Source organism: Salarias fasciatus, chromosome 23, assembly GCF_902148845.1.
Source record: "Salarias fasciatus chromosome 23, fSalaFa1.1, whole genome shotgun sequence".
Lineage (NCBI taxonomy): Eukaryota > Metazoa > Chordata > Actinopteri > Blenniiformes > Blenniidae > Salarias > Salarias fasciatus.
This window is the reverse complement of record NC_043766.1, coordinates 13,134,304-13,159,781: the sequence shown is the minus strand read 5'-3', so window position 1 is coordinate 13,159,781 and position 25,478 is coordinate 13,134,304. Positions and strand designations below refer to the sequence as shown.

The 25,478-nt window shown below is 41.7% G+C and overlaps 1 protein-coding gene across 1 annotated transcript in view; it reads right to left on the bottom strand.

Annotated features, from left to right (window-relative positions):
- Positions 1 to 3: 3 nt before the first annotated feature.
- Positions 4 to 25,478, bottom strand: part of fcho1 (FCH and mu domain containing endocytic adaptor 1) — a 59,261-nt gene continuing 33,786 nt past the window's right edge. The window contains exons 4-27 of the mRNA XM_030082687.1: positions 23,228 to 23,302; positions 21,606 to 21,747; positions 21,209 to 21,361; positions 19,267 to 19,371; positions 17,510 to 17,608; positions 16,951 to 17,047; positions 16,658 to 16,775; positions 16,469 to 16,493; positions 15,098 to 15,158; positions 11,864 to 12,060; positions 11,355 to 11,379; positions 11,175 to 11,231; positions 10,259 to 10,310; positions 9,830 to 9,954; positions 8,219 to 9,292; positions 5,757 to 5,863; positions 5,383 to 5,575; positions 5,181 to 5,295; positions 4,909 to 5,064; positions 3,918 to 4,050; positions 3,635 to 3,831; positions 2,636 to 2,700; positions 1,221 to 1,388; positions 4 to 596 (exon numbers count right to left, since the gene is read on the bottom strand). Of these exons, the coding sequence (XP_029938547.1) occupies positions 568 to 596; positions 1,221 to 1,388; positions 2,636 to 2,700; positions 3,635 to 3,831; positions 3,918 to 4,050; positions 4,909 to 5,064; positions 5,181 to 5,295; positions 5,383 to 5,575; positions 5,757 to 5,863; positions 8,219 to 9,292; positions 9,830 to 9,954; positions 10,259 to 10,310; positions 11,175 to 11,231; positions 11,355 to 11,379; positions 11,864 to 12,060; positions 15,098 to 15,158; positions 16,469 to 16,493; positions 16,658 to 16,775; positions 16,951 to 17,047; positions 17,510 to 17,608; positions 19,267 to 19,371; positions 21,209 to 21,361; positions 21,606 to 21,747; positions 23,228 to 23,302 (3,568 nt within the window). The 3' untranslated portion in view covers positions 4 to 567. The remainder of the gene's footprint in view (positions 597 to 1,220; positions 1,389 to 2,635; positions 2,701 to 3,634; positions 3,832 to 3,917; positions 4,051 to 4,908; positions 5,065 to 5,180; positions 5,296 to 5,382; positions 5,576 to 5,756; positions 5,864 to 8,218; positions 9,293 to 9,829; positions 9,955 to 10,258; positions 10,311 to 11,174; positions 11,232 to 11,354; positions 11,380 to 11,863; positions 12,061 to 15,097; positions 15,159 to 16,468; positions 16,494 to 16,657; positions 16,776 to 16,950; positions 17,048 to 17,509; positions 17,609 to 19,266; positions 19,372 to 21,208; positions 21,362 to 21,605; positions 21,748 to 23,227; positions 23,303 to 25,478) is intronic.

The window sequence follows — 25,478 nt, the reverse complement described above, 5'->3', positions numbered from 1 at the left end:
GAGAACATTTATTTTTATTAAATATCAACATCACAAAACTTTAAATGGAACAACTGCTCAACTTACAAACATTTTTTTCTCTACTCACTTGATCCTTTAGGATGATCTTGAAATACATTATTTACAGAATGCAAAAAAAAAAGCCTTCCTTCAATGGCAACTGCTCTCCAAGCAGTAAATATGTTAACTTAATTCACTCAAGTGATTTCCTTGACACTTGTTCTTACAAGGTTCTGACATGAAGCATGTTTAGAGTTTCTTGTTACAAAGGCACACAGAGCACAATGTGAACAGAGGGGTTTAGGTCATAACAGAGGTTTTCTTCCTGGAAAAACTCCAGTTACAGCACACAACCGAAGTTAAAATGAAATGACGAGGAAGAAGAAAAGGCTCGACCCTAGAAGAGTTTCAGAAGTGAGTGCACACTGTTCTTCAACGCTGAAGCTTTGACGTTTTTAGACATCCTTCCTCCTCCGCTGAGATGTCCACTCAGATGATGGAAAAGTGCAAAGTTGACTGAACCCTCGACGATGGGCCTTTTAGGAATCTGACAGTCCTTCGCAACCTTCACAAGGAGCAGCCTGCCATGTACTTCCCTGTCGAACACATCAAAAGACATGATGAAAAATCAATAAGAGAAATAAAAGGTCAAGTGAAGATGATGATTTCTTCATGGGTTTGATGAAAATTCAGATTCTGTTCCATCTGGTGAATAAGAAGCTCAAGCTTGCTGTTTGCTTTGCAAATAGTAAGTATTAATATCTCTTCCCCAGCTCCCCCTGAAGTCGGTATTAACACGGTATGTGTTTGATGCAGTACGTTCGTAAACCCGCCTAACAGTAAGCACCCCCGGGGTTTAATTTTAGCCTGGGCTTTAAATGGGAGAGTTTGCATGTTCTCCCTGTGCCTGCACTTGATTGTGGTTTCAAGGCCAATTCACACCATCACAATGATACTTCAGGATGTTGATATGTTAGTGCTTTTCAGGGATTTAACAAGCATCCAATTCATTAATGTTATGGAAGTAAGTTTTTTAAATTAGCGAGTATCGGTGTTATGTATATCCAGAAAACTTGAGTCTTATTCAAAATCAGGATAATCATGTTTCTCCGTGGCATGTTTAGAGTCGCAGTACCCTGCAGTACCACCAGGTGGTGTAATGAGTCACTTTAACAGTTTTCACATGTCTACATAAAGTCTGAGCGTATTCAGAGTGTCACCTGTGGCGAATCTCTTCTTGACCAAAGACATTCGGTAGCGGCTGCCCACCAGCTCCACGTCCATCCCCGACAGTGAGGCGCCAGAGCCCACAAACTGAACAGCCAGGCTTGGTGGAGGGCCGCGAGGGACCTCCAGGCACTGCCAGCTGGCACACAGAGTCCCTGAGCCTGAGACCACACATGCAGAAGTATTCAGGATGTCAGTTAGCAGCATGACGACGATCACTGGAACAAAGTTTCTATAATAAGAGATATTCCATAAAAAAACACTTATTTGAAAGTTTGTTGGTTTGATGGCACCCATGAATTTTCTGAGACTCCACTTATATATATATATATATATATATATATATATATATATATATATATATATATATGTATGTGTGTGTGTGTGTGTGTGTATATATATATACATAGTTAAAAAAAAAAGAAAAAAAAATCAAGGACTGTATTCAGTTTAACACAAATGTACCTTTCAAATAAATTCTTTATTTGCAAACTTAAAATCGTCTAACTTTAACAACTTGAAAAGGTTCAGGCCATAAAATTCACATTGAAAAAAAATATATTCATTGAGAGCTTCACAACGAATACAGCAGAATCGTGTGTTCAACGTCTTTTCAGCCCCCATCAAAACGAAATATGTCTGAAGAGGTTCGATTCAGTGTTGAAGATGTCCTGTCAAACCTATTAAATGCACTCTCAGGAGAAGAAGTAGTTATGGTGACCTTTCAGTGCTTCGGCAACAGGATCAACAATCAGCAAAACATAAACATTTTAAGTTTTTTTCCATCACATCGATCACCAATGGTTCTGATTACAGAGGTAATCGCACATCACTGACAAAAGAACAAAGTCACGGGGAGAAATCCCGCCGTCTGACAGAGGCCAAGGAAACCTTCAACTGCACATCATGTCTCAACTGTGCGTCTTTAAAGTTGGTGGCTAATATCCAACGCTGATCTGACACAGTAAAATGTGATTTGTTCAGTCAGTTTTACATTCAGAGGCACCTTCACCACTACTTCTTCTCTCGCAGGATGTCGACAGCAGCTGCCACGTTCAAATGCTAATGCTGCGGTTCAAAAGGTAATGAAAAGGCTTCGGCTGCCTACAAAGGGAAGGATGTGAAGCACAGAGATCTCTTTACTCGGCGCTCAATGACTCATTTTTGCAGTTGTCAACATGATGTAGAGATGTGAAGCTGATTAGAAGGTAACTGAGGGGGAAACTGTCACAGTTTTAATGAGGAGGCTAATTAATAAGTAGACACAAGGCAGGCGGAGACAGGGAGTCAGGTGTGGAGTGTCTCGCATTTCCTAATCACAGCTTTCTTGTTCAATGAGAGTTTGAAACAAGCAGACATATTTTATTAAAAGAAAAAAGAAAGAAATAAAGAAAAGCAAAGCTCTGACCTTTGCTGTGGTTGGTCGGGGATAGATTGGAGAGCTTCCATAGCAGCCGTCGCTCTTCAGCATTCCTACAGAGAAAAAGAAAATGGACAGTGGAGCCAAACCCGTTCCTTCATCTCCATCCTCTGATATCCTTAAATGCTTGACGTTATTTTATTCACAGAGCCATCAGCTCACTTTTAGATAAACAGATAATTTCATTGTTACACTGAATAATTAAGAACATGACAATCGCAGGTGCTTTGCCTCACTAAATGAAGCAAAACCTAAATCTGTTTCATGTAAATTCACATCAAACATGAAAAACTAAGACACTATTAGATGTGAAGAGTTGTCAAAAGTTAAAAAAAAAAGGACTATTTCATTCATGTTTCACAGGCACTTATTTTCACTGTTAAAGTGACAATCATTAAGGAAGAATTTGTCTGGATAGTTTTAAAGCTATCGGCATAAACCTTCATTAATCCCATTGGAAAGATTATTTCTCTGCATCTAGGTCGTCCTTTTCAAAGTTAACTTCACACACTAGAACAGTCTTTGTCAGGGACCCTTGGTGACAATTGAACACTGCAGCAGCTATTTGTTGAGAACAAAATGCTCAAAAAGCACATTGACAGTTATTAGCATTTAAATAAATTCCTAAATGGAAAATAATCGCAATAGTTTTTGGCTGAAAATAATAAATACATCTGATTATTTTCCGCAGGTTCCACCCAGTTTAATTTGCACACAGATAATCTTTGATCTAATATGATATTTCTGAATCCCTAAATGTTTTTTTTTTTTTTTATTTGTATGATTTAAACTCATTTAAAAAATTTTTAAATCGTCCACCAAATGGATTTAACAACAGCTGCACCCTGATCAAGAATCAGTTCGACTGGAGTCTCAAGCACGATTTTAGTCAAGACTCAACATTTTAGGAACTTTTTTTTAATCTAAAGATTTTCTAGTGACATGATGACGACTCTCTCGGTCCATCATCGGGTCGCTGCTGCTCACCAGGAGGCTGGCGGCTGGCACTGCAGGTCCGTGGCGGTGTGGTCCAGCGGCAGCAGCACCTGGACGGCGGTGAGCTGGGTGGAGGGTGCGGTGGCGGGGCAGCAGTGATAATCCAGGGACACCCGGGTCACCGTGCCGCTGCGCTGGCACTCGGCCGACAGCAGGAGAGGAGCCCGGCCTGGATCCTGAGAGGACACCTGAGGAAGAGAAAACGATTTTAAACGGTGTTTAAAACCAGAAGAGCAGAGGAAACTAAAAGGGAGGCGGTGTTTACACTCATGACCTGATATTTGAGGACGCCGACGTTGTAGTATGAGGCCTGGGGGTTAAGTTCAGCTTCTCTCTGCAGGTAGACCTGCAGAGCCTGCATGTTGAACCAGAAGTCTCTGGTGTCTGGATCACTCTGAGATGGATCACTGTGAAGACGCAACGATAAAGACGTGAAACAAACACACTTGGTCAGTTTCATTAGTATTAATTAGCATGTTTGAATGGCTACTCTCTACCTGAAACAGGGTCTGGATCCCACCCTACAAACTATCTGTCTTATCCTTCTCTCTCCTCCTTTCCCCTCACCCCAGCTAGGACTGCAGGAAGATTCCACCTCTCACTCTGGTTCTGCAGGGTTCTTCCTATTCAAGGGCAGTTTTTCTCCTTCCACCATCGCTGTGGTGGCTCAGGTGGAATTGTTGGATTTTTATTTTTCCATAAAAGTGCCTTGAAATGACTACAATATTTGGTGCTATAAAAGTAAAACTGAATTGAATTGGAGTACGAGGCTTTAATTCATGAGATCCCATGATGGCATTAATGATGAAAAGGCACTGAGTGAACTCTGAATACATGTAATCAAATCTGCGCTCATCAATGGGCTCCTGCTATGTAAGAGGTGCATGGACAGACGCCGGCCTAACCAAAGCACTCCAGTAAGGACAGCAAGACAAGGAAAAGACTTAGGGAAAACAGCATTTTGAAGCCCTTTTTAAAACTATAGCAAGAGCCTTCACTTTGATAGAAAAAGGCCACCGTGCTTGCTATTTCAAGTTCTGTGTATAAAGGCAGCATTGAGCAGGCGAGCTCTCCACAGGCTGACGAGAAGCAGGACATTCAACCACAGCTACCACGGAAAAAATTCCATCGAAATATAGATGTCATTGATCAGCTGAATTGCAAACAGTGAAATAGAAATTTGAAATAAATAAATAAATAAATAAATAAATAAATAAATAAATAAATAATATAGGACTGTTAAGTAAAAGCAGGGCACAGCAGACCTAAAGAGCAGCTTTTGATTAGGTAGAAAGTGATCGATCCGGGAGATGTTGACCAGTCTGAAGCTGAGCACGGGAACATTGGGGTTGGCTGTGAAAATACGCGTGATGCCTGCTGGGAACGACATCGTCAAATCGCCTGTGATCTTCACCAGACAGCTGAGGAAAGGAAAACAAAACAAAACACACAAAACATTAAGGTGGCTGTTTTGAAAGAATGCCAATAAAGAGTCGATAATACGAAGAGCGGGAGAATCGGTGAGCGCTGCACTGACCGGTTGTGCTGTCCTCCTTTAAAGTAGGCATTGATATATTCTGTGATGGCTGCGGCGACCGGCCAGGCCTCCTGCGTGCTTAGGGAAATGGGACTAGGACCTCTGGATAGATGCACTGAAGAGGAAAACAGCAGCAGAGTCATGTGAGAGAGAGAGCAGAGACAACCAGACATGGTCCTGAAGCCGTCCTCGAGAGGCTCACGCTGTCTCTGCTGGTCCTGGTGCTGGTAGGGCAGCGGAGACACCTGTCCTGTCCGGGCAGGGCTGGTCGCTCTGTTCTGCCCTCCCCAGTCACCGTCTCTGGCTTGAGGAGCCCACTCGCTGGGGCTGGAGGAAGATGAGGAGGTGAGGGAGGGGCTGGGCTCCGGCAGAGGGGACGAACACAGCGACCGGGACTGGAAGACAAAGCGCTGTTATCAGCACTACCATCGTATCACGCTGGCAGTATTAGTACTGTTGCATCATGGTGATAACGTGATTTTTTTTTTTTTTTATTTTACTTTGAGTGAAATAATAAGATCAGATAGTATGAATGTGTCCAACTGGCTCAGCTGCTAATTGCTGATTGATACTCACTCTCTCGCAGCCACTCAGTCGCCCTGAGGACCTCTTGGCTCGAGCCGTCCTCGACGGAGCAGCTGCCACCACTTCAGCCGTGTCCTGTCTGTAGTTATGCTTGGAGCCTTTCAGAGAAACAACAAGCCCATTTGAATGGCACAGTGAGCTACAAACTAACAGACGTGCTCTGAACTCAGTATGAGCCGCTGTGATCAGCAGAACGAGGAAGGAGCTGTAAACAGCGCCAGAACATGCTGGCATCCACAGTCTGTTTGTGCTTGGTTTATCTGAAAGATTTAACATCTTGTGGGTGTCTGAACATGTTTCAGTGATTTGCCACTCTAGTGAGGAAGAACCAAACAAATCCCAAACAGTTAATGTCTTGTAAACACTGAAAGTCTTCTGCGTGTATTATGACAGCACATGAATTTAAACAGACTTTTATCAAAGAGACTGATGGATAACATGGGGAAGCTTTGACTTATTGATCGTTAACGTATCAATCAGACCTTCCAGGGTGTAACGGGTGGAGTGTAGTGGTTAGGCTGGACTCACATTAACTTCAGTAATAATGAATTACTGCATTAGTGGTGAAGGAGCAAGGCGGGAAAAGAAGCTTTTACACTTCACATATTACAACACTGAACCTCAGCTTTGACTCACTGGTTTAGTTCGGTATTTGCTCTGAGCCCTCATGACAGTTTAAAACTGCGGACAAATATATATGAAGAAAACCAATACCACTATGGTGGCAAAGGTGCTGTGCGAGCATCTCTTCTTTCGTTTGCCTGAAAACCTTTCTGAGTGTTTGACGAAAACATCAATGTACAGGTTTTCTCCTGGTAGAAACAAGACACCAGGCCCCCCGTTTTCCTCTTTCTATTCAATTAATAAATCTTTCAATGGTTTTTAAGCCTCTGCGGCTGTATCACCCAACCACCTCGCTTTTTTTCAGAAGGTTTAATTAAGCTTAACAACACAGTTTCAGAAAGGCAGCTTTTAATTAAGAATCCATTATTTGCACAGTGCAAGGCGTAGCTCGCACCCATCACCCAAAAACGGCGGACAGCTGTTCAACTTTTTTGTTGTTTCTGTCAATCATTATGTTGTGTCTGTCTGCAAACTTGGATATTATATATAATATTGGATATTTCAATATGGCATTTTAGGAAGATGTTGACAGATCGGTAATTTTTGTATTTTGCCCAGTCCTAAAACCCTCAAAATCTAAAACTATCAAACACTAGAAAATTTCAAACATCCTAAAAAAGTGTCACACATCAGGCTGGACAATGTTTTAAAAAAGCTCACACAAAAAAACAACACAGCATATTTCTTAATTGTGCCAGAAACACAAAAGTGTGCTTAAGTGTAGTTTTCTGGTATCTTGTACTTTTAAATTTAACTCCCCAATTTCCAGACAAGTTTCTGTACAACACTGACTCCTTCCACTGGGTTTAATTTTATTTGGCACGTGAGATAAATCAAAGGATTTTGTGATTGAATGATTGCTTCACTAATCTTACTTTTGCATACGGCTGTTGTTTGTCTTCCTTCTCACTGTTGTCAGTTAATAAACCCAATTCTCCAATACTGCAGCAGTTTACTTCAGCAGGTTTTAGTAACTTAAATAGTATCTATGCTGACCATCACGGAGCCAACAGCTCAGCTAATGTGTCACCGAAACGCTACAATATTACAGCAAAATCACACGACGGGACGAATTCTGACAGTGATGTCTTAGAAGTGAGCTTGTCTGGAGGTGAGTCATGCTGTCAACCCCAAGAGCTCCCAGTGCACCGCACTGTAGCAGCCCACCACACCCAGTGTGAGTAGTGAAGGTCTGAATGAGACTGGTGAAGGAGAAGTAATTTCACCAATAAGATCATCACAGTGACTATAACTTAAAATAACACGTTAGCTTCCAAAGTGACTGTTTGCTTGTTTTTAGAGAAGCTAGTTCAGTAACTCCATCAGTTTTCTAGTAGGTGTAATCATTCACTGAGTTCAGGGACTTGCACCAAACTGGAACAACGGCAGACAGAAAACATGAACAATCTGTGTGTCTACCAGACAGTCTATAAGAGGAAAGTGACTGAGCAGAATGAAATGGTGACTACTGAACATGATGTCTGTGAGAAAAAGCTTCATACCTGAAAACTGAAGCAGACATTGAATATAAAGCAGAATCAATCTCCATCAGCCTCATTCCGGAGGAGAGTCTGGAGTTGTTGACTCAAAAACCAGAAATGTTCTCTAAAGAAAGGCTTTTTAAACACTGAGTGCACAGCAGAGCCTGACGCTAGTCACATCTGTACTACTGAACTGAACAAAGGGAGTATGTTTGTCTCTTCTAATTAACTCTGAGTCGCTGCAGGTTTCAGGTGATGCTGTCATGTTGTGTGTGTTTCACAGTCTTCTCGGTGAGACTATAAGGAAGTAACATTTCAAAGGCCATAAAGAGAAGGAGAAGTCTGTACCCTTTCGAGAGCTGACACTGCAGGTGATCTGAGTGTTCAGATCCAGGCAGTCCTGGTCCTTGTCTGTTGAAAAGCACAAGTCCTCCTGCGGCCCTGAATGCCTTGTGAGAGGGGGGGCGTTCCTGCGCGGCTCACTCTCTGACAATCGGTGTTTCCTCCTTTCTCCGCCTCCATCTGACTTCCCTTTCCCCGCCTCTTGTGATTTGGAGCCGACGCCTTCGTTGAACGGGTTGTGGACTGAGTTCCAGTGCATGAGCTCCTTCTTCGAGTGAGCCGATGGCAAGGAGCTCGAGTGAACATCAACTCCGAGTTTGTTGCTGTTAGCGGGGCTGGTGGGGCTGACGCCGCCGCCGCCGTGTGAGAGGATACCTCCCGCCGCCGCCGCCAGCGTTGACTGGTGCGTCGGGCTGCCAATCATGGTGATGGCGAAGGGGTCGTCAGAAGAAACAGGGGGAGGGAGGCTGCGGTCTCGCTTCCTGTCTCTCTCTTTACGGTTGGAGGAGGATGAAGAGGAGGAGGAGGAGGGCGTCGGCAGCGTGTTGGTGTCGGCGAGAGCGACGGAGAACGGGTCCACTCGCGCCTCCGTTCCCCTGCCATGCTGGGCGGGGCGAGGCGGCGGGCGCGCCCAGGCGTCCGACAGGTTCACCGTCTCCTGGGTGACAGTCCTCTCGAAGGCGGCGAGGAAGGGGTCCTCGGGGGGGATGTGTTTGCAGTTCCACACCGACGACTCCATCTCAGGTGGGGGCAGAGACTGGGAGAAGGCCGGGAACTGCACCGAGGTGGGGTCCAGATCCGGTGGGACACGAGACGGACGCGATGAGGCGACGGACCAAACGCTGGCGGGGTCTTCGTGTGGGTGCGGACCACGTCCAGGGACGGGGTCCAGGAACGCAGAGAAGAAAGGGTCCACGGGTCGACCCAGCGTTGACGCCTGGTCTTTACTCTGCGACATCAAGGGCCAGGCAGCCCAGCCGACCGGCTCGGGGGACAGTCCGAGGGGCTGATGGGACGGAGAGTCCAGGCCAGAGTCCTGAACGTTTTCTGGTGACGAGGAGTCGGAGGAGAACGCAGCATCTGACACACACAACACACACAAACCAGGGAGTACATGGGTGAAAATCAGCAAAGGGAAGGTCAAATGACAGAAAAGAAGGACTCCGTCTTGTAATTTAAACTTTTTTTTTAATCTTGCAAGAGAAAACCTAGAGCCTGTATGTGAAAACCTGATGTTTGCATTCCAGATTTCTTTTGAATAAATAAATAAATAAATACCGAAAACCTCTCTTGTCACATTGGCTCTACATCTGTCAATCTTGTTTCAAAATAGTTTTATAGGTTCACTCTTTAACTGTTGTGACAAGAAAAATCAAGGAAATGATGATTTTATTTGTCTCTTACTAACTTCAGTTACTCTATAAGTTGTATTTTTTTCTTACTTGTTATAATTATCCTTATAAATCCTGCTGATGAATGAGCAGGTATTTTTGTGTCTTCATTAAAACCAAGAAACTCGACAAAATGAATAAAATAAATGAAAGAAAATGAGCTTTCAAATTTATATTAAACAGTTTTTCAAACTTAAACAGGTTTGAAAGAAACTATCTTCCTTACATTCACTGGTACCAAAAGCGGTGGGCTCTCTCAGTTGTTCTCGACTGTCAAAGCTTTTGGACTTGAAGGCTAACTCCAGCGGCGGTCCAAAGAGGCTGTCTGAGCCCGACGCCGTCAAACTCAACCTGAGGGAGGAGAGAAGGAACACGGACAGGTTTGTGTGATTAGACCAAACTGACAGAAGTATTTAAAGGAACACAGTTTTGATGTGTAGCCAGTGTTGTTTCAAGTAGTGCTTTTAAAAAATTAAATTTTGTCCCCTCTTTCAACAATTTCAAAAGCAAGAGAAGTCAGTGTAACTTGAGTTATGAGGGGGGACACTTAGAAGTTCTCCTGATGAAGCAGTTTAACTTAAGCGAACAAGTTTCTCTGCCTGGCCAAGAGACCAAAAGCGAGAATGAGACGACACTTTGCACAGAGCTGTCGTACCTGCTGTGGTCGGGGCTGGAGGTGGACCTGCACAGGCCATCCTGCTCTCCATCTGCAAAAATAAACCACACAAAGAGATCCAGAGACTCTCTGCAGAAAATGCTCCCTAATCAGGTCTAATCAGCAGTGGGACCTTCCTCCTCGGAATGCACAGTTGAGGGAAAACCCATCGGCCATTACCTTCCTGGTGATAAATGCCAGCAATTAGCCCGTTCTCACTGAGCTCCAGCCACTGCGGCTGTCACTGCAGAGTCATCACTTTAATCAGATGCTGCTCATTAATCCTGCTGCGTCTGGATTTAAGAGGGAGACTCCTGCTGCTGGAGTGCGGCGGGTTGTAGCCTCCCGCTCCAGCCTAACCTACAGGCGGCTAACGAACCTGGAGGTGATGAAACAAGCGAAGTGCGAGCAGAGAGCCGGCTGTGACTAACGGAGGGAGTGAAGGTCGACCTATGAAGAGATTTGCTGTCCAGTGGGAACCAAAGCAGGCTGGAGGCGCACAGATACAACTCAAGGACTTAATCAATTTACTGATGCTGCGAAATGTAAAGGGACGGTGATGTGAAACTTTCATTATCAGTGGAAACACTGGCGGAAGATCATATTTTTAGTGTTGACCGATGCAGAAATAGAACTGAATATTAATTCTCTTTTCATCAATTATTTGTTCAGTTACTAATGCAAAGCAATTAATCTTTAAAGCTATAGAAATTCAGGGAAAAAATGAATATAGATGAATGTTTTAGTGTTAAATAATCAGTTTTTACCATGGACTGTATTTCAGTCTATGGTTTTTGCTCAAACCAAAAATACCAAAATCATTATAAGCCACAATTCTCAACAACAGTGTTACATTAATTTCCTTCTGGTAAACAAATTTGCAGATTTGATGGTTTAAGCTTCGAAACAGACTCACCTCTGTGGGAAGCAGGTTCACCTTCTTCAGTTCGGCCCCCTGCTGAACTCGAGTTTCCTGCAGAGACCCAGTGGAAAACACCACCTGTTAAATGTGTCTCATGAGCTTCATTGCTTCATGTTAAAAGCAGAGATTGTTCCAGATGCTAACAAATATGTAAACCTATTGCACTGAACTTACTGGAGAGATGACGTTTCACCGGAACCTGGAAGAAGAGAGACGCTGTTTAGAATACTCGACTGGAAAAATATGATTTATAATATCCACTTTTTGCATTTATTGTCTATAAAAAAAAAACCCTACAAATTTGCCTGTGCTTCCTGTGCTTTATTTCTAGAACTTTAATGCAGAATTGAGTTATAAATGATATAAACTCCAAAGACTTTGGAGTCATGTTTAAAATATTAATTAAATGCCCATTCATTATTTACAAGATAAAATATAAAACAAACACATTAATATAATTTTTGCAACTGCTATTATACAGTAATTAAACAGAGAGTTTGTAGTATTTTGTTGGGAGACATTTTGCGAAGTAAATGAACATTTCTGCCAAAATGTCAGTGTAACGCTAAAAATCTATATTGTTTTTTACCATCTTAAAAAAAAATCAGTGGTGAAACTGGGCGGGGTTCAGAGATGGAGCTTTCAAGCATGTCGCCGGAGTCGTCTCCACATTGAAAACAGACCTGCTGCTGCCGCACCCCTCTGTTAGGGGGCAGAGTCAAGGACCCCACAGTGGCCTTCAGCTCCTTCTCTGTAGCCACAGAGTTGCTGCGATTGCTGCTGGCCACCGGCCTGATCTGGATGTGAAACTTCTTTGGCTCTTCGTCGTCACAGTCTGAATCACTTGAAAAGAAGTTGTTGTCCTTTTCCTCAGAACAGCGTACAGAAGGAGGGAGACGAAGGTCAAGGAGAACAAGAACCAACTGCAAACAGTGGCAAAGCACCAACGAGTCCGGAAATAAAGCTTCGGCTCTTCACCAATCAGCACGTTTAAAGTTCAGTCATTATGTTTGATGGGACAACTCAGGGTCTGCAGCCAGACTTTATGATGGATGGACAATTTGTCTGTGTGCAGAAAATCAGATTTAACCTTCTAAACTAAGATAGAAAAAAGATGTGATTAATCATGTATGTAATAAAATAATAATCAAGCAATTAAAAATTATTCTCTATTTAGCTCACTTTAAACTGAAAGATACGAATATTGTTGGCTTGTTGTTTCCATCCATCCATCTTCTCACAGTTTAATCTGGAAGGCTGCAGGGGAATGTTTCCAATGAAAGTAAATCAAAAATAAAATTAAAAAAAAAAAAAAAAAAGCATTTTTAAATGGAAATTTATTAAAGCTACAGGAAACCACTGCAGACTGGTTGAAAAGCTTCATGTTGCACAGACCTGGTGTATTCTATTTTTACTTTGTATTAATGTTTTCTCATCACATTAGCTGAGTAATCACAACACCAGAGCAGCCCAGTCGTCAGATTTCTGAAGAAATTTACTACATTTAGTTTTTCTTCCTCTTGACCAGGAAATCAGGACTTATTTTGATTTTATTGTTACTGAATTGTGAAATAATTTGTAATGTATCAGTTCTTCTGCACCTTTTTAAAAACAATATGAACTTTCAGCATCTGGCATTTTATTTGATAGTAAAGAGCTTCCTCATTCCTAATGACGGTCGCACTGGAAAAATCCTGGGAGACAAAGTGAAGACAAGTAAATGATAACAAAGCTCTAATCACCTCCCTGCTGGTAGTACTGAATTTGATAGAAATGGAAGTTATTATGACTGGAAACTAGAAAGGTTAAGAAACTTTAAGAGTCGGTGCCTTTTGCTGTGTGGCGGTCAAATGTCATGAGCAAACACAAGTGAAATAAAAGATCTAATGAATAAAAATAATATTTTTCTGCATGATTTCTTTCAATGTAAACAGCAGAAAAAAAAGCAGCAACAAGGAAACAAACGTGTTAAAAGCACACAAGCTCAGATTCTGTCTTTCCTGAGGGATCAATGCTGCAGAGCTTCCTGCGACATTATCATTCACCACAAAGGAGGCCACCGCGTTGGCCTGAGCCTTGCTGCATATTGATACATCTATCTGCACCTCCACTGCCTATATTGAGCGACTGTCAAATCCGGGTGAAACGCGAATGCCTGATGAGGAGACGACGAATATGGGATGAGTTGTTGTCTTGTTTGTGGGCTGACTGCTGCTGCTGGAGCGGCTGAAGCGTTGGAAGATGAGGTACTGGAGTATTAACAGTCGTGTGCTGGTGGAGGGCAGGTGTCTCACTTCAGCCTGACTGAATTCCATCCTCAGTTAATGAGGGGGATGCATTTAGTCATTTGTGCTAACAAACACGACAGAGATCCTCATAATTGGCTGTCTCTGAAGTTAATGAGCCTGTGAATGTCTGCAATTGTGCGGACGAATTGGCTGAACTCGCCTCTCACCTCCGACCCTCTCATTAAGCTCTCTTTAAAGCGTTTCCCTCTTATTTGAGGGTTCTATTTAGGGTCTATTCAGCAATCTCACAAGGTTTAATTTGTCACAGCCTGCATCTGCCACACGACAGAGGCAAGTTTGTCACATCTTCGTGAATTTGAAAGAAGTCAGTGAGGCAGTCAAAGAATTTCTGGAGGGTGATTAAAGAGACGGTGATTAAAAAATCAACATACATGTAGTTCAAACGATGGGAAACTGCATGAAGAAAAGCACTTCAGTGTATCATCAATAAGTTGCCTGACACATACAGTATGCTGTAACTCACTTTACAATCAGTTAAGAGTCAGCAGTTAATGAAATGAGAGGAGGAAAGCCACAGCCTCTAGTATCAAACTACAAAAACATGGAGGAAAACTGCAAACTCCGCACAAACTCTGGCCTTTCCACTGCCCAGTGTACTAACATGACGCCCGCTTCAAAGTCAAAGCAGCTCCTGGGAAATGCTAACACATCACTAATGACATGCATCTGTCACTGTTGTGTAACGGCATGTTGGGTTTGAGACGGGGGTTCAGGGGGCGGCGGAGGCCAAGGAGAAGATGTTCTGGATGAGTGAGACAAAGGAGATGTAGCTGGTGTAGAACAGGGCTCTGGGTAAGAAGCATGCAGCTCAGCCAAACCGAAGCCTGGATTTAATGCTCTGCATCTGTTGGCAATTATTTAAATGACTTTTGGCTTTGTCCACACACCAAAACCATTAGGTCAGAGGTCATGAGTCGGTTCTGGTGTCAAGGTCCCTGTTAGACCAACAATTGTAATTGTTCAACATTACATCAGCCTCACTGAAAACCCATTGTCTTGCTAGCAAGAAGTGTGTGTGTGTGTGTGTGTGGGGGGGGGGGGGGGGGGTGTCTATAGGAACTCGTGTGTGTGTGTGTTTTGTTTTGTTATTTTTTTTGGGGGGGGGGGCGTTATTGAACAAAACAAAACATCCAGAAAACATGAATTTCTACAAACCAAATGTCATAATGAACTATGGGAGAGAAAAGGAACAACTGTATAAGGTGCAGAGGAACGATAAAACAAAAGTAAAGTCAGAACAAATTAAAGTCAGAAACATGAAGGCCTGAATAATGAAATGAAAAATCGTTTGGGAAAAGTAAAAACGATGTGGATTGACTGCTTTGGTCGTCACCTGGCTGAGCACTAACGGGTAATCAACCCAGTGAATACATGAATATGTTTCAGCAGACTGGTGTCCATCTTTTCAGCACAGTAGAACAGACAGAGCTGGAGTCCCGCTGTAAGCTTAATAAATACTTTTATGATGCTTTTTTTCTTTTGTCTGATCAGAATTAATAAGATCTTTTCAATCAGGAGTTGGACTGAAATGGAGTGGTGACTGAATGATATGAGGAAATGACAGGATGTTGTGCCCAGAGTGAAGATGCACCAGCAGAAAAAGGATATCATTTTGAGTGCTGTCGGCTCGGATGACGAATCCCTCTTCGTCTACTTCCAAGGGTGAATTCTGTGTGCACAAAGATGAGAACGAAAAAACAAAAAACACACACACAAAAAAAAAAAACACAGGCACCCGCTGGGTCAGCAACACATGGACAAATGGTGCATATCTTCCACAGGGAGGTGCTTTGTCATGCTGTATATCTCAGTACTTCACGTTATCGGCACTACTGAGAGCTTTCCATTTGAGTGTGAGAGTGAATAAATGCGTCCTGCAAATGTGGAATGTGAAATGGTTAAATGAGTGCCGGCATTGTACAGTCAACATATCATTACGGGGAAAACAACTGAATTTGTTTGCTAACGCTACGAGTGCACGTTTAGTATGATTTAAAGACTGACGCTTGACACTGGAGATTAAAATAACACAGAGAAAGCCATGAAAAAGTCTAACCGATGTGAGAGCAGTTATTTATAGGCTGAGTTTGGATTTATAAGGATTACATTACACATGACGTCAGTGAACACTTGTGGGTCATGTTGTCATGTTGAAAAGTTCCTTTATAACGACAGGCCACTTTAACTACGAGTACAAGTCCAATGGTGAAACACACATTTAATTTTTAAAATATTGGTTCATCTTGAATTTGATGGCAAGTGCACATCTAAAAACCATAAAGAAAGTCCACCATGGTCTAGCATCTCTTCCTCTTTAAATTATGTTAATTAAACATAATTAAAGTGTCATTGTTTCATTCTTAGGAGAGGATCGTATTCTTGTCTAATACTGGATTATTCTGTTTCATGACGTATTAAATGTTTTCTACCAGTGAAAGGTGTGGACTGCAGATTATTTCAGGAACTGTCGTTCAAGATTTGGTAAATTACATTTGTGCGTTGGGTATTTGTGCTCTCAGCTCAGATCTTATGCAGCATGTTTTGAAGTGTCCTCTGCTAACAGTATTTATTCCTGTCACACTGCCGTCAGGAGCCTGGTGCCTGTCAAGTGTAACACAGCAACACCAGCAACTCTGTCGTTTACACTCTGCTTTAGGAGCAATCCCTTAAATGCTTTCCAGAAGCGTCACCTCACTCTCTCCCCTGTGCTAATGTGGCGCTGTGCACTTCCCCCGTGGCTGCTTATAATCTCAGAAACCTCTTCTCAGAAGTACCAGAATAAACCTGGGAAACCCCACACCATCAGTCACGTCAACATCACACACTCACGATCCACAATTGACACAAACATGAACATGCAGTAGCTCCACCATATCACTACAAACACTCAGCATTCATGAAGTGCAAATGCTCTGCTGGGATATGTGCAGCAAAACATTTAGTAGATGACACAGGGTGTGAATTTCATCAGATTCTCACCAGAGCTTCTGTCACAGCTGCATCCCTGCAAAAGACAAAAAGATAAATAGAAATTATTTTCATTGTACTGTAAAAACATGTGTTAACTTTCTGCAAAGAGAAAAAATACTAAATCACAATCACATTTCAGATGCTTTCAATGTGTATATCAGTGTGCGCGTGCGTGTCCATGTGCGTGCGTGCGCTCACGTAAAGTCAGGCTCTTTATCCCGCTTGCCAAGGCCGGGGATCCTGAAGGCTTTTGCCCGACTCCTTTTCCCACCCTCCGGAGCTAAAGCTGCCATGTACTCCTCAAATCCCACAAGAGCTGCAGACGACACACAGTTTAACGTGAGATCAAAGATAAATGGCACCATATAAAGAAGAAACACACAACGTCCAAGCAGGCAGGCAAAGTTTTACACCATTATTTATTCTCAGTATTATTAAGAATGGTGACTGTATCTTGAAGGACGTCCTGTTTTCCAGCTGGCTCTCAGTACCTGGCCTGTCCTTGCCGGTTCCCTTCAGTTCAGCAAACTTCTGAATGAGGTTATCGATGCCAATGTTTTCCACATTCTGTTTGAATTCCTCATGAACCTGTAGAGGAAGACATCAGCGAGATTTATTCAGGATTCACTGTGTTTACCTTAGTATTTGTGACAGATGTCTTTTTGTTTAGTGAGCACTGGAACTGAGTGTAATATATATTGATTCAAATTATTTGCCTTTAAATCTGAAGTAAATCCACCATGCATGAATGTTTACTGTTGCATGTGTTTTCACCTTTCTGTACTTATACCTTGCACCATACATCTGGTACAGCTGTTACACTGTTTTTCAAAACTATTTAGGAGTGTGTGTGAGATTACAGGTGTTTATTTACATATAAATAAATAAACACCTGAAGTCTTAAAACAATATGATGCAGTAACTGTAACTTAATTTAACACAAACTACATATATGTAAGGCGCTAAAAGTGAATGATGACAGGTTAACAGTGAAGATATGCTGACTTCTGTAGTTGATAATAACAGGGGAATTTCAGTGCTGCGACGTACCTGTCCGACCTGGACGTGGGTGTCCTCGATGGAGTGAGAGTATCCTTTGATGAGCTGTTTCATCTGACGCAGATGAGCCTCCTCAATTTCCTGAAACTTCTACTCACACAAACACAGGAGAAACACATAAAATCAGTCTTTCCACGCAGACCTGAAGCAGGGCTGTCAACACTTACAGTTAACATTCAACCTAAATCCTCATGACACACATGTTTTCAGTGCCTTCGTGAATCACTGGGAAGCTGAGGTCGTTCTCTCTCTTAGGTCTTGTGTGTGTAGTTCGCTAAAATAAAAATAAAAATCTGCATTTCCATTTGTGTTTCCATTGATGGCACTGACTTTAAAAGCATCCCCTTTTGTCATGTCTACGCTCTGGAAGAGGGAATTTCTGAAATGGCCTTTTTTCAATTTCTCAGCATTTTACATTATTATTTAATTAAATAATTATTCAATAAAATAATCATTATTTCATCTATCATTCCAATTATTTGAATACTAATTAAATTATCTAAAAAAAGTTTTGGGGGCAAAAAATAAAACAAAATATTATTAAATATACATATGTATTTTTTTACACTTCAACAATGATTTTTTAAAAACTATAATTGCAAATGAAGATTCAAATTTGGTGGGTTTATCTTATTTTCTTACATATGAACTTAATATGTGATTATTAAATTGTGTCTTTTGTTGTGGAGCATCTCTCTTCTGTTTTAACTATCAGGCGCTTTCAGATGATCGAGTACTGTCCAATGAAACAGGAACTTTAAATTCAAGCTATAACAATAAAGAACAATAAAAAGAAAATAACCTTTGAGCGAGTTCTGAGCCACATGGAGGCAGCCAGCCAGCCAGCAGGAGAAGCATGCGTTTGCCAGGTCATTAAACCAGCAATAATATGAGAGGATTTAGTATTTAAGTTTGATCCCACGCTTCATTCTGCCAGCTCATTTGTCGCTGTCTGCTTCAAGGGAATTGTCTTGATATAGTGGCCTTGGCTTTTGTGGGAGAATTGAGCTTATGAGCAAAACTGCTGCCAGTTCTTCTCTCAAAGTATTCAGGCAAAATCTGGGCAATACGAGCGAATGGCAAAACACTCCTTGCTCTCCTCTCCACTGCTGTTCGACTTCAGCAGGGCTCTTCCATCTGCCCTCTCCTCTGGTTCCGGTTTTCGCCACAGAGAACCAAAACAGAACTGGAAAACGCGACAGAGCGAGTTTCATTCCCGTTGGGTCAAATCGAAATGAGTTTAATTTTAGGTGTGGATGTGTTATATAAAGCGCCGTCGCCTTTTCTTTCTCATTCTGCAGCTTTGATCCTCTGACCCACGCTGTGCTCCCAGGTAGCTCCTTCATAATTACTACCAGACCTTTCCCTTCAAAGCTATTACAAGAGATAATTGGTCACAAGGACTCCTGCCATCGTTTCAAATGTAAAACCCAGAGGCAGTCATTGGGGTTTGTTGAGGATCTCCATGGAAACAGCAGCCGTAACCATGGAAGTGTGGGGGCAGTGATTAAAGGTAATGAGCAGGATGTGTGTCGAAGTGGGTGGGTGTTTAAGAGTCGGGGGTGAGTTTTCCCTTTTTTGGAGAAAGCATGATGTAGGATAATAAATGAAAGGATAAGACAAAGCTTTTGTTTGGCGGAAGGCTGCAGATTCAGATAGAAGAGCAAACAAACGTTAAAAAACACACACAGATTGAGGTTGAGGGGTACGAGTAAAAATGTGCCCCTTGGGATGGAGAAGGAGCTGACCTGCGCAGACTCGCTCATCTTCTGCTCAAACTCTCCTCCCACACGGTTGTACTTCTCAATGCACAACGCAAATGACTCCGCCGCTTTCTTAGACTTCAGCTCCGCCTAGTGAGAAAAAAAGGAGGAAAAAAAAGAAGAGTCTTCAAGCTGCTAAGTGTCAGTCACATTATGAAAAAAAAAAAAAAAACTTCCAGAAAAGTGAAGGAGGCCGCCCGCGGCTTGTTAAACCACTTCACAGTCGGTCTGCATCACTTCTGCTTCCATCTGCAGTGATTTATCTGACATTTATCAAGAAGCAAAAACAAACTGGACTGCAGCTTCTTGAACATTTACTTTTCTTTAACGTTTTGAACCATAAAAACCAACATTTTAGCTGCTGGACCTGAATACTTTACAGGACAATTGCAAGGAAATTATAATGTTTTTTTTTTTTCTTTAATTGAGTAAAGTTTAGTTCATTCAAGGCTCAATAAATCTAATATATATATATGAACAGAAAAAAAAACATAAGACATAAATCAAAATCAAATTAGCTTAAGCCAAAACTACAATACCGTGAATTAAAGTCATGGGGTTTGCTATAATAAAATAATTGATCATTTCAAATGGCATCTTTGAAGTTCAGAAAAAGGCCACAAAAACTTATCACAAGCAGATTAGCGTAGCTGAATCTACACTTAAAACAAGTCTTGAACATGGGATGATAATAAAAACATAACCAGCTTTGAAAACCGAAATGAAAAAATCTACAGTTCAAGTTTTGCATCATTTCCAAAGCTACGGTTTCAGTTTAACAGAAGTTGAGGCTTTAAGGTGCAAACTGAGTGTTCAGTTTATTCTGACTGCACATGAAAAATTAATCCTGCAACAAACCTCATGTTAAATTTCCTAATGTGTAACACATTTCTGATTTCAAGAATTGATCCTCACAAACTTCAAAAATACAAAACAACAAGAACTTGTTTTGCTCAGACCCTCGGCAGCGAAATGCTGCTGAAGTTAAACTGGTAGAGCATGGCAGTAACTTAGTGGAGTGACCTATCTAAAGTTTTTATATTTCCTTACGGTTGTTTAAACTGACAATTTAATATTTAGACGATTTCTTATAGATTCTTATAGAATATTATCGAATATTTAAGAAAATACAGGGAAAGTAACTTCCTGCAGCCATATCTTCATAGACAGAACACATTCATAAATTAAAATGCAAAAAAGAAATCTTTTCATCATTTATTTATCTGTAACCTACATTCTTCACATCTAAATATGGCTCATATATTTTTTTATTTTAATTTTTTTTTTTTTACTTTGCAAAATGATGTGGTTCCTTATTGATTTGTTGACCTTTCAGTACAGAGTTTGCATGTTATCTCCATGCTTGATTTAAGTCCTTCATTGTCCTCCCAGTTTATAATAATAACAATGCATTAGTTTTATATAGTGCTTTTCTGGACACTCAAAGACACTTTACATTGCATTATTCATTCACACCATACTGGGTGGTGGTAAGCTACTGCTGTAGCCACAGCTGCCCTGGGGCAGACCGACGGAAGCGAGGCTGCCAATCTGCGCCATCAGCCCCTCCGACCACCATCAACTCTCACAACTTTCATACTTAGGCAAGGTGGGTGAAATGTCTTGCCCAAGGACACAACGACAGTTTTACACCTGTGGGAGCGGGGATCGAATCGCCAACCTTCCGGTTATAAGACGACCCGCTCTACCATCTGAGCTACTGTCACCCCAGTTCGGACTGTTATGGGACAACATACATAACACACTCCACACAATTATGCGCACATACAACAAATACTATCTTGTGTCTCCACACAACCATACGTATATAGGTAAGGAAAGGTGGACGTTTGTGTTCTGCAGGGCGTATGATATCCTTGCACATCCTCAATACCCAAGAGAATTAAATGTAAAAGTTCTGAATAACCTTCTCCACTTCTTTCTGCGGTGCTCCCTCCTTCCGGAGCCGGTCGAGCTCCATACACTTAGTGTGGTATCCCTCCTTTGACTTCTGAAGGTGACCACTCTGAACCTGCAGCGCCTGCACCGCCTCCACTGTCCCCACCATCTCCTCCTTGGTCTGAGTGACACAAAAGAACACACATGCAGAACTGCACAAATCATCGCTGCTCTTAATACTGCAGGGGCAAACTTGGGGGGCCATGAAGGAGTAGTCAGTAATTGGATTTTCAGAGGTTTAAATTAGATCAGGGTGACAGAGACTTGATGCAGGGCAAAGTGATGAAAAATGCAACTTAGTTCATCGCAACACATCAGCCTGCTGGAGGACGGGTAAAATCTGCCCTTTCTGCCGAGACACACACCTTGCGATGAATTTTGATCTGCTCGTCTCCGTACTTGTTGATGTCCCGGATGAGATCGTTCATTTTTTTCATCAGCTCCAGGTGGCAGAGGGCCAGTTTGTCTGAGGACACCCTGAACACATCCCACATCGGGGCAAAAGTCCTGCAAAACAGACAAAGCACACATTTTAATGCAATGTCACCGTGTGGACATGTTTTCAGATTACAACCAAGACAATATGAAGAAAACCTCAACAAACAAAAAAATACACCTCAACTCTTGTTACCTCTGCTGAGCCTTGAAAGACTTAAAATGGATTATTCTGTCAAATGAACAAAGGCCTCTCGACTGACAAAGTGAAGCTCTTACTCTTCACACAGAAACACATTAAAAGTATAATGAAAAACAGATATTCAAATTTGTGAGGCAATCAATAAAAGCTAATGAGAGACAGTCGAGCACTAAAGAGTGCATTTTCATCAGAAACGTATTAAAACTTGAGCCAGACTGAATCAGTCAAGGTATTGAAACCACTGACAAGTGTAGGAACTGCTTTTCATTACAAGCCCACTGTTATATCAGAACATTGTAAAGATTAAAGAAAATATTCAGAAAAAGATCCAATGTAAGATTCAGGAAAAGATTCTGAAATCTGTCCATTCAGCATGAAACTGCTCCACTTGCAAAACTTCACACTGACGAAAGCAGAAAAGATTATTTTCTTCAGCTGCTGTCATCTTTTCTTAAATACAAAAGATGATACCTCTAAGGATGAAAAATCGATCCTTATATATGATTTAATAGAAGTTTAATGCAGCCCATCTACTTTCTAAGTGAATGCATTTAGATCCAATTTAACAGTCAATAACCAAGAAATCCTTACTGTAATCAGATTCAGAAATCTGATTAAAGTCTCTCACGGTGAAGAACTTGGATGGATGAGAAATGACGAGTCGACGACAGTGTGATTTGATTTTCTAACTGAACTCTATTCAGTTCAAAACAAACTCTGCAACTCGTTTCTGTGTTTTGAACAGTATTTTACTGTAACGTGGTTTTAGTAGTAGTGTTGAAGCAGTTAGAAGTACATGGTACATACCAATTATTTTTAATAATTATTACTGAAGACAGGAACAAATGAAATTTGAAACTGTTCACAAAGAAAGATGGACAGTCATAAATTTAATCAATGCTGAAAACGAAAAGAAACGAAAAGAACTGCAGCAACGACAGCAAATATTTTAAAACGAAATATTGTCTTTTTTGCTATCAATTAGGTAATCTAGGTCATCTCCAAGCCTTTAGCTCGTCCATGGTATTCCTGGTCGGAAATACCATCCATCAAAAGTATTTCAGAGAAGAGAGTTATAGCAAGGTCATAGACTGATTGATGAATGTGGGAAAGAAGGCTGAAACCACATGTGGCTTGATACCATAAACCAGATACTGCAGCTGAAACTGCTGTAAGAGTTAATGCTCTTTCCTTCTAGAAACATATCAATACACAGCAGCATTATTATTGATTATATCTGTTGATGCGCTCAAAGCTCATATGCACACAATACATACAACACTTTCATAACAGCTTACACGTCCTCCTGCCAGGCACCGAGCAGGACTTCTCGCTGGGCGTGATACTCACCCCTGAGGGCTCCCATTGCTGGCCATTTTAGACAGTTTGCTCATCGACTTGGAGTAAGTCTCCTCAATAGCAGCTCTGCAAATACAGACAAAGACATAAGTTCCAAACTGCTGCATTGCTATGTATCTTGAGTTACTTTATGTTTTCACGGTTTATATTTCCTTGTCTTCTCTTTTTTTTATGTGGTCGTTGTGTGTCCTGACTATTACTCACATCAGATTATTGTATTTTAACATCCAACTCGTTGTCTAGTTGCATTCATCTTGTCAAGGCTCAAGTTCATGCCTGGTTTTATGCTCAGTGCTGGCTCGTGTTCAGTTCTCCTCTTTATTTCAGGTGTGTGGTTGCTCCACCCCTCCCTGATTGCTAGTTTTCCACCTGTGCCTCATGAAGACCTCACTCCTCTTGTGCATACTAGTCTGAGCCTGATGGTGTGTCCTTGCTGGTCTGTGTTTTGAACTCCTGCTGTGTCACCTTCCTGAATAACCCTGCTCTGTGCCTCCTATTATTGTGCACTACTGTTCTCTGCCAGCTCCCTACTGGATTGGTTTAGGGACTTTTTTTTTCCTTTGGAGCTTCTGTTGGGATATAAACTCAGGTTTGTTTGTGTGTTTTTCCCTGAAACCTGAAATCAAGATGATGTACATACTGTATATGTACGCTGAAGTTGTGTTGTTGTTATAAATATTTAATTTATATTGTGTATGTTCTGGGTCACACTGATGATAATTGATTTGCTATTGGATGTTAGGTTTATTTTGTCTTTGTTTGTTTTGATCATAAAAAGGTCGTCTTTCCAGAGGAAGTGTAACCCAGTAAAATAAAGTGACTCTCCTTCTAAACATGCTGATGACTGACAGCAGTTTAATCCATATTCAGTCTGTTACAGACCAAGATGTGGAGGAATCCTGGTTATTTACATTTACTCATATGTCTGATTCCAAAACTCAAACCAATGAATAAATGACACTTTAAAGACTTTAAAATGTCAACACTCAGTTTGAAGTCTGGATTGAGGAAAAAAAGAAGTGATCAGTCTTTGAAGGATAAACTGTCAGTAATTTTTTATTTATATGGTAGAGTCTGCGATCCATCCTCAGTTCTTTCTTTCATGTTTCTAAGTTGATGAGACAGTAAGCCAAGCTCGAGTTTGCTCCCACGAAGAAACAACTGATATCATTCTAAAAACAATCGCCCAAGGCCAGAGGCGGAGCGTGAGTCTCAGTACAGAGGGGGCGGAGCATTCTCAACGGGCCCTTATCATAGTAATTTTACCATTCAAACAATACATCATGCTACCATCAAACAACACACTAATGTTCACTTTTATTGAGCCAAGCAAACCTATATGCCTCAGAAAGCAGAATAAAGTCACAAACCAGTTCACAAACTTGTTCTGAAGAACAAATACACATACGCGCGCTAGACCTGCACAATATATCGTTTGAACATTGCCATCGCAATGTGCGCATGTGCAATAGTCACATTGCAGGATGTGCGATATTTTTATTATTATTATTATTACTTTTAACTTTTGTTTTGCTTCATAAAAGCAGCAAGCTGCTCCATGCTCCGCACAGCCACTCTCTCCCTCCCTCCTGCTCAGCACTCACCGCCTCCCTCCCTCCTCCACAGCAGAGAGAGAGGGGGGGTTCGGGCTACACTCTGAACACAGGCGACATGCAGGAGGAAGCGAGGATTTAGTCCCCAAGAGAAGGCCAACATGTGAAATTTGGATATATTTCGGCTATAAAAAAAGACGATACGGAGCAAAACAACGTCCTCTGCCGACAGTGCCTCGTCGTGGTTGCCTCAACACGAGGTAATACGTCAAACCTGTTGGACTATTTGAAACGCCATCACAAGCTCCTGTATTTCCAGTGCAAAACCAAAGACCCCAGGTGAAACTTCATCTTCTCAAAAAACAATTACAGAAGCCTTTGCCGGCATAACACCGTATGATAGGAACTCCAAACAGCATCGACAAATCACGGATGCAATAACTTTTTACCTAGCAAAAGACATGGTGCCATTGAACACCGTGGATCGTTAAAGAGGGATTTTAAAAAATGATCCGCATGCTCGACAAGCGGTATGAAGCACCACGTATTTCTCTCAAGTGGCCATCTCCCCAAATAGAGCTATTCAGGTCATCTGATGAAAATTCTTCTATTTTTAATATCGCAATATATATTGCAATATATCGCAAGCCCCCAAAAAATCGCAATGTCAGTTTTTTCCAATATCGTGC